This window comes from Opisthorchis viverrini (genome assembly GCF_000715545.1).
Source record: "Opisthorchis viverrini unplaced genomic scaffold opera_v5_2, whole genome shotgun sequence".
NCBI lineage: Eukaryota > Metazoa > Platyhelminthes > Trematoda > Opisthorchiida > Opisthorchiidae > Opisthorchis > Opisthorchis viverrini.
Window position 1 is genome coordinate 5,573,421 of NW_008751658.1, and position 9,731 is coordinate 5,583,151.

Below are 9,731 nucleotides of genomic sequence, written 5' to 3' on the forward strand. Positions count from 1 at the left end.
AAAAAGAATTCATGGCTAACCGATGACTCTCACCGAATCGCTGAGTACAATGTGCCCGAAGCAGCAGATTCGGCATCTAGAATGCCGGTGCGGTATTTCCATCTTGCCAGACTGAATGATAACACGGGGGTGTGACATTAATGGAGCAAAAACGTACCAACATAGAATATCTTAAGACATAGTGCAAGTGAAGTGTAGATAGTGTGAAAGTTTGGAAGGAAATGCTAGAGTTGAGTGAATACTGACCGCATGAACTGCACATGTTCAGATGAGTCCTTCCTAAGATTTGTACAAGACTATCTTCTAAACTGGATGCGTTGTCGTTTCCTGAATGAAGATTGTCTAGCTCTGAAACGATTAACCTCTAAACAATGCGCTTCGTGTTCACAATTTTCTGCTGGTTACTAGCTCCAACAGGCATATCCGACTCTTCCTATTTGTGATACTTTCTATCAAGTCAAACTGGCTGGGGAAATCTGCAAGTGTGGGGCAGCCACGGCCAGTCATTTTATCAGCGACATAATGTTATCTGGTCCCTGTCTACCTTCTTCAGGCTAGGAAACGTATCTTATAAGCTAAGGTAGTGAGTCTGTACAAACATTGCAAAGGCAGAGAATGCTGTTCTCAAATTCAAAATATTTATGGATGACAAGAAGGAGTATTTCACCGCGTACAAGCACCAACATATAATTTGTGTGTGATCTCAGTGTATTAATGTTTCATTGCATTGCAGTTCACTTTTTCCATGCAGCCCTGTGGGTCGAATTGAAAAAAGTGCCACATCTTGCCCTACAGGGTAAAGTTAGGTTGCTCACAAACTTGTTCATAAAAAGGCACCATAACTCAAAGATCATAGCGTTGAGATACGACGCACAATATACGTCAAACCATTCATTAGTGTAACAAGTTGTTTGCTGTTTTACGACCAAGCTGAAAGAAATTGCGGGCGAAACTGAAAGTCCTGGAAAATGTATATGAACTAACCTTGTATGGCATATCGAGCTAAGTATGTCTGGTTCTTGAATGCAACCAACACACTCAAAATTCTTAACAGAATTTGAACTCGACGTCATTTCAAGGAGAATGGGGCTATGTACTTTCATCGCAATCATTTGGATAGAAGTCAACAAAACATTTAAATAGATACACTTTACCCCCATATATAGATATTTAGTGATGCAGTCAGTTTTTTGGCCTATATAAGAATGGGTCTCAGTGACGAACTTATCACATTGCGGTTGCTTTCCCTATGGACACAGATTTGATCAATCGCTTCACAACGGGATGGCGGACAAGTGGGGAGACCTGGTATTCACATAGATGTCTTTTAGAGAGACAGACTCTCAACCTTATGTTCTACTTGAAAGCGAATTGCGCGAAATTAGCGAAATACACTCACCTGCAAACTCGAGGACTGGGCCTACCTGATGTGCCCCAAGAAGGGCGAAACCAGTCGTGGGCTGTCGAAGAGTTTTCAGCAGCCCTATGAGTAGTGCATTACGAATATGTATTTGTGGCGATATCTCGAATATCGTACCAACTGAAAAGTGAGGTGGCCTAATGCAGAGCATTCATTTGCATAGGGACATCCTAGACGAGAGATTCAGCTGGGTTCCAGGTAAGTCTCTCGCAAAACCAAATTTGATTGCAAATGAGCGTATTTCGCTAAATTAAGTGAGCTTTTTAGCAGCTGTCAGAAAGAGGCCGGGTAAATAGGAGACTGGAAAACAACTCACTAGCAAGGGCAAGAGAGAATAAATTCATCGAACTGAGTCAAACATGTGTCTGTGCTACTGAACCAGATTCGCTTCCCCATCAAGACAAGCTGAACTGATAGCGTCACTGTCTCAGGGTAACGCATTGGAACTGCTAACAACAAGCTCACGTACGTAGCCTGACCCGATGAACGTCACCTACTGGCAATTATAAATCGCCATCTTACCGGCGTCATTTGCCGACAAGTATACTATCTTGCTAAACACGGATGAAACCGGGAAAGGTTTTCAAAGGATATCCGGACAACCACTGGTGTTGTGTTTCTTTCACCTAGAAAGACCCATCACCGTCGAAGTTGTTTAGAAAACTGTGTCGTGGTCTATGTTGTCTTATCCACGGATTACACCCCACCATTAGCCTCAGCGTAAAATCTTGCATCATACAGGGTACGATAGATAATACAGCCGAGTGGGCTTTCTGAGCTATGGTGACACACGCGCCATGCTCAGCCCGAAGGTCTATGCTTGATTAATCACCGCAACTGGTCATGGTGCCAGGTCAGTGCGCCATCGCACTCGTCGAACGCCGGATTCACATGATCTGTTCTCTTGGTGCGTGTGGCAAATGTGAAGCGAGGCTTTCCCTTCGAGGGCCTGTCGGTGGACGACTAAACTGCGAATAGCTTTTTGTGGTATCACTTGCATTTGGCCGTCATTCAGAGACCAGTTCGGAAACACTTCACACCGGTGATGTACTTTCAGGCAAGGCACAAAACAAACAACCGATTTGGATAAAGGGTGGCTCGCATGTTCAAAACATTATTTGGTGGAAAATCGTGTATTTTGTTCGGATGCGTAACGTAACTCAACACCAAGCCGCCTCTCCATCTTTGTAGCGATCGCCACTTGTGTCTCATTAGCACTGCCATCGGGTAACCTTGGAGCCAAACTGATTACATAACGACCAGCTGCTGATGAAGAGACTGGTTTTTTGCCTATTATTCTGAAATACACTGTCTGAGTCAGATCAAACTATCGTCAGATTTTCATTAAGATTCCCTACTGAAATTAAGTAATGAGGTACCATCTGGCGGTAAATGATTATAACGTGGTGTGAACTGCCTTTTTATTGGGGTCTAGGATCCTACGGTTATTCGAGGGCATGCATTGCATTTTTTCAAAGCAGTAGATTTGAAAGGCCTATGTGACGCCATTTGAATTTTCGCCCTGTCTGGAGAAAAATCCAGTTAGAACAAGCTTCCAAAATAACCGTTGGACGTGGAAGACCGTTGTCCCATGCAAAGTATTTTACTGGCAAACCCAGCCCAAAAAAGATTCCGCATAAAAATCAATTGGTCGACGCTGAATATGCTTCGCTAGAGGAAGACATTGGTCTCAATTTGGAGAAGTTAGTTGTATTTGAAGAGAAGAAGACTATTAACCAAGCGTGGCCCCCTTTTCTAGTATCTTTGAACGTCTGAACACCCATAAGAATCAATAACAGTGGTAAACATCAGAACTTGTTCAGGACTTCATTCTCATAGAGAATGGAAGTTATGATTTACATATGAAGTCAGTGAACCGTAGAAAGATGTTCAGAAAGCTGACAGGCTGCTGAATCAGAGTTGGTGCATCAGCATGGGTCGTGCCAGATTCATCCCCGACATAAGAAAGTTTAAGGTGCATGAATGAGATTAGGTACGTAAATAAGAGGTAACTTAAAGAACTTTCCGCTTCACCACAAAGTGACTCCTACTAGAGGTCCCTGAAGCCAGCCTCGTGCTTCCTAATGCATTAGGAAGCGGAAGTCCACATGAAACCATATTGCGCAGTTTAGCCGTGCCACGGTGACAGCATGACCTACCGAAATTTCGACTCTCATTTAACGGCGTAATTGTGAGATCACAAGCAAAGCACATGGTTGTGTAAGGCCGGAACAGTACCGTAAACGAACAGAATCCAAAGAATGTGATAAGAAAACATTGATTTCAAATAGAGATCAGGGCTATTGAATTCCCTCTTCTCAATCCGCGTTCGATCGTGGATAATTCTGTAGGAGTAGGAAAGCGCCTAGAGTGAGACAGTTATTTCTGTTCAACAAAGTAGCTTGGTTCGTCCCTGGATCATGGGGAAATGACATGAAACTTTCACTCAGTGGCGACGATCACAATGAAAAGCATTTGTTTCATATTTATATGAGCGCTCAGGCACTTCGCATAATACAGAATGAATAAAACTACCTGGAAGACTGGACGTCAGTGTCCTTCCACAGCAAATCTGAAGATCTAACCGCTGGCAAATACAGTAGATCTCCCTAGTAAGGACGATTTTCCAAACGATCCTAGTTTGGTTGAGGCCTCTCCTAGGAGGGCAAAATGACGATTCCAGTCAAAAGAACATCTCAAGTTTTGACAAGAACATAATACCACCCCAAAACTACTGCAATAATATCGTGGACTCAGCCCATACTACTTGCAGTATAACAAGCGTCCTGTACTAATAACCTTCATCTCCCAAGTGAACCGTCATTGTGGTCCCAAAGTAATTCCACTATTATGCAAATTCCAATTGGATTTGCACAACGAGGTGTCAATCCTGCCAAAGTTTGTGCTCAATCATGTTGTGGGTATTTCAGTCTTCTGTGAGCGCTGTGGCCAATGAGGGAGCGTTTTAAGGCTGTGCCAAGTCTGCAAGATCGGGTGACAACACTGAGGTTTATGGTGTGGCAAAATCAGAAAGTACCCTAGTTTAGGATTCTGCGTTACTGTGAGCTCTGAATGCTGAACTCATAGTCGTATAGTTTCATTTGTCCATTTCTGGGGAGACCACTCTCGGGCAATGCCGTTAGAAGGATTATGAAGCGGATTTTCATAGCGAACATCCCTGAGAAGAAACCAACTTACAGAAGAGGACGCTTTTGCCAGGTTATTTGAGGTAGTCTTTTGAGAAAATATAAATACGCAGTTCTTTTATCATTACATCATATTTTTGGTGTCCAAAATACTTGAGTACTGAATGATGGTCTTCTAAAAGTGGTCGTACCGTTGGTAAGAGTTTAAATTAGCTTAAACCTATGAGAGTAGTGGAAAAACTGGGATTCCGAAACCTGCTGAATTAATTGCAGTAACCCCAACAAAAATTAGCCTTAAGTTTCGACACGAAGACTGGTGGTGGCAGTGCCATGCTAGAATACATTGCAAGGGAAAATCCATGATATTTCTAAGAAAATGGTGGAAAAATTAGGAACTCACCCTTTGGTTACACTTTTAGGTCAAGCATTTTGGTGTAAAAGTCGGTGCCAGATTAATGTTCTATATTTTCACTCGGAAACCTACACGTGATTGGACCCAGGTCACCTAAACACTAGTCTACGATGTTATCATCTGGTATTCCCTGTGAATATATCTAAGGTCTGAACACTCCAACCTATGTGTAGACACCATAATCCAAGCAGTTCTCACTGGAGTGGATCATCCCCATGCGTGAGCAGTCGATGATCAGTGCTGAAGTTAGCTTGGTGGTTAAGGCGCCGGGGTAACCAGGGGTCACGTGGTTTGAACCCAACTCGGGCATCTCATCTGCTCTTTTCTGGACTTGGTCAACCTAGTAGTATCGCATATCTTGTGTCTCCTTCGGATGGCATGGCAGCTAGACACTAAAAAGGGTTGTATGTGAACAGTTATTCATTTACCTATTCAGTTGTTTGTTTATTCCTTTATTTTTTAGCATCCCATGTTGAGGATGGTTTGACAAAAACTGTCCTAGGGACTGCTAAATGATCTTCGTTGCGCTTGTTGTTTACTGCACTTTTCCTTGCCTCCCATTGCATTTTATCTTCAGGTGCTTCTACTGGCAAAGAACTATCGAGAGCTGTTCACCGTTACCGAAACGTTAACCCATGGGGCCAAGAAGTTTGGATACCCCGAGGTTACATTTCCGTAATAAAGGGTCGCATATCTGGGTCTCCTTCGGATGGCATGGCAGCTAGACACTAAAAAGGGTTGTATGTGAACAGTTATTCATTTACCTATTCAGTTGTTTGTTTATTCCTTTATTTTTTAGCATCCCATGTTGAGGATGGTTTGACAAAAACTGTCCTAGGGACTGCTAAATGATCTTCGTTGCGCTTGTTGTTTACTGCACTTTTCCTTGCCTCCCATTGCATTTTATCTTCAGGTGCTTCTACTGGCAAAGAACTATCGAGAGCTGTTCACCGTTACCGAAACGTTAACCCATGGGGCCAAGAAGTTTGGATACCCCGAGGTTACATTTCCGTAATAAAGGGTCGCAGATAGCATGCATCGCGTTCAGTTCAATTATCATGCAAATAAATTCCAGGAAAATTTTCGAAATATCTTGGTAAGGACTGTCCTGGTGTCTTCGAGGACAGACAAGCTTTGTCGGAAGCAACCTTAACTACCTGTAGATCTTGTCCATATTTGCAAACATGATTGGGTGAAGCCAGTAATTCCAGAGTGAAATGCTTGAAGACTGGACACATCATGATACCAACCTGGTGTTAAACTATCATAACTCCTTGATAGGCATCTCGGATAAGGATGATCAGGTCGAAGTGATGAGCCCCAGCTAAATATTGATTCAGTACATCAGGCAGTAGGATAAACCTCTTCACGACTACAACACAATAAACTTCTCCATCTATATCCCGTCTGTCAGTGGTGGCAAGCAGTTCATTAACAGTTCATTGCGGTAGTGCGAACTCACGATAATCGATGGACTGTCTTTAACAAATAATGCTAGGTGACGTGTATGGTTGACCAGTTCGACGAATATCAAATGCCACAACAGGGAATCGGTCACGTGTACGGAGTGATCAGCAGACAGACTTCCGGTGCTTTATAAAGGCAGTTGATTGGGATGTTGTACAGACCCTGTACAACAACACGGAAGAAACGCGCGTTAAATTGTTCGCCTATGAGGGAAAGCAACAATATGCTCAGTACGGCCAAGTTAAGCGAAATCAACGCAAGCTATTGCTCTTCAAATCCTTGTGCGATGGAACTAACTGGAAGCTATCACTTAGACGACTTGACTTCTGGACCACACTCGAATTCAGTGCGTAGGCGAAAGCAGCTGAAGCCGCAGCGAACAGATAGCATAGGCAAGTCACAGTTTTTTTTGGTTCTTATATATTTGTCTGGTGCTTTTTTTATATTTTATCAGCCCAATTAAGGTCTCCTTATAGAATTCGACTCCTTTTACTCATCGGCTTCCCTCCTGTCTGACAACTCGGTATGAATCTTTCCTTTAGGACTGGGTATCTGTGCATGGTACTTGCAGGTGTCATGCTATACAATTCTCCTTTTTATCTACCAACCCTCTGCTTCGCTTCCCCTAAGCCGAAGCACAAAGACACTGTAAATTTAACTCCTGTTCCGCTGTCGATGGGCCGGAGAGGTAAACATTCTTCAGTGGCTCAATGGAAACCAAGTTTTTAGTGTACGTTTGATGGATGGTGGCAGTTGACCTTTCTAGCAAGGCAGTTGGTTTAATGCGTCGATATTCAGAGGTCCAGTGGTAGGTGTTAAGTTCGTAATAAGAGTGTAGGTGATTTGATGTATGAACGATGCAGTTTCAAGCAAAAAGGTATCGTCTTGCTGGGTTATGTGATTCATATTCTCTCTTATACGAAAAATCAACCAACCGGGTCGTCGAACACAACTTAGTGAAGTTTATGACCAGACCATGTATCCTTGACCGTATAAAAATAAAGTGCCTTTTGAAACCCTTTCGAGTCACAGACTCAACGAACAACCTTACTGCCAGCTAGGCTCTACGGGAAACTTTTGAAAATACAAAATAGTGGGGCGCGAAAGTAATCAGACTCTGACTGATAGATGATGCTTTTATCATATTCCATGTGGAAACTGTTTTTCCGTGTAGTTAGGAGACATCATGGTTAACAAAAACTTTGAGTATGGAAAGATATCAGTTCTAGACCATTTTTTTCATAAATTCACGCTTTGAAAATCCGACCACTGGCAGGAGTCTTACTGGGTGATTCGAGAGTTGCATCTGGGTAAATGAGTTAGATGAGATGAGTTACCCCTAATTTTTCCGAATGGAATGTTTTACGGGTTCCTCTCAATTCTGTCTTTGGAGAACATCTAGTTTTTCGGTAGCTCATTTACTTTACGAGTCCCGTTATTCTATTTGGTCAGAATTGACGACAGCAATGATATCCAGATCTACAACTGCAACACACCATTTGAAAACGAACAGCCACGCAGGTTTCTGACGAGGTGCTTTTGGCCAAATTTGAGGTGCCGTTGACACCATTTCGGACTAAAGTGTGATAGATCAGGGTGTAATCAGTTATTCCTGAAGTTGTTCGGACACTCTATGAACCTCCGGCTGTTGGCTTTCAGCACGACCAACCATTGCATTGTAAGGGTATTCTGTCTAACATAACGAAGACCCACAGGATTTTGAGCTGGTCCTTCTCTCTGGCTGCATAGTTATCATTCCCATGAAACAGGAACTCAAAGATTACCAACTACGTAGTCGGAGAGGCGGGATTCTTGATCTTTGGTGTCTTGTTAAGGGTATGTTTTATGGACCAAAAATGAACATTTCGTTTCCTACTAGGGTTCAAAAGCAGAATAGTTTTTGTAATGTACTACTCATAAGGTTGCTGAAAATCCATCGACAGCCCACGACCGGTTTCGCCCTTCTTGTGGCTCATCAGGTAGGCGCAGTCTCTGGGTTTCCGTCAACCTTATGTTCTACTTGAAACCAAATTGCACGAAATTGGCGAATATACACTCATCTGCAAACCAATTTGGTTCTTTCGAGAGACTCACCTGGAACCCAGCTGAATCTCTCGTTTATGATGTTCTCAAGTAGAACATAAGGTTGACGGAAACCCGGGGACTGCGCCTATCTGATGAGCCACAAGAAGGGCGAAACCGGTTGTATGCTGTCGATGGATTTTCAGCAACCTTATGAGTAGTACATTACAAATATACATGTGTCGCGATATTTCAAATATCGTAGCGACTGAAACATGAGGCGGCCTGGCGCAGCACATTCAGTTGCCTGTGAACATCATAAACGAGAGATTCAGCTGGGTTCCAGGTGAGTCTCTCGAAAGAACCAAACTGGTTTGCAGATGAGTGTATATTCGCCAGAATAGTTTTTGTTTTACTTTGGATCTCATGTTTTTCCGTTGATCAGTCGAATACTTTCCGCAACAAACAACCTAGCTTTTAGTGTGCTGTTGGAATCCTCAACGAGCTCGTATGTAACTGGACAGACTTCACAATATGGCACTGAACCTCTTGTATTGCACTCACAGACAAACGGTCTACCTCCAACGGTTCCAACTGAGGTCGCACATGCATTCAAATTAGCTTGATGGATTGAACGTTGACCGAATCAGGACAAGCCATTCCGAAGGAATGTAACTCCCTTGTAGGTCCCTCATCAGACTTTCACGTCAGTAGTGGCCTAGTGAAAATTCCTCAGCAGTAGACTCTCACCGCATGGGAGTGGTCTTTGTTTGGTCTTTACCTACGTTCCAAGCATAGGTTATCCAAATTTTCATGAAATTCGGTGGGCGAAAAAACATCAAGGAACAACTTACCTGGCTTGTGTTGCTCAGCATAACAATCGTCGTCCCACGAAGGGGTGTGAATTGTCCGACAGTAAAAAAATCAATTCCAAAACTTAATTAAAATTCCCAGCAGAAGCAACGGACTCGGTCTTGACTTCCTCTCGTTTAAGGATGAAAATCTCGAGCTTCTTCAAGGTCTGAGAAAACTGTTGCGAATTATCTGGAAGGTGAATGAAGTATCATTTGAGTAGCAGGTATCTACCACCCTTCCTGTCTCCAGGCGAGATACGGGATGTGAATGCGTGGATCACCAGTGTCCGTCTAGTCGCAGTTGCTTCTGGGATTCTACCAGTTCCTATGCAAGCTTATCAGCACTTAATAGGAGAGAAGTTCTGAAAGTTAAACGCATTCTGACACTATTTCCTGGGCGTTGTGATAAC

General features: G+C 43.1%; 1 protein-coding gene across 1 annotated transcript; it reads left to right on the plus strand.

The window, feature by feature from the left end:
• Positions 1–1,560: 1,560 nt before the first annotated feature.
• On the plus strand, positions 1,561–5,374 carry T265_00278 (hypothetical protein; the record flags this gene model as incomplete). Its single annotated transcript, XM_009163986.1, has 2 exons — positions 1,561–1,618; positions 5,229–5,374. The coding sequence occupies 2 exons, from the start codon at positions 1,561–1,563 to the stop codon at positions 5,372–5,374; spliced, it is 204 nt and encodes a 67-aa protein (XP_009162250.1).
• Between the last annotated feature and the right edge of the window lie 4,357 nt (positions 5,375–9,731).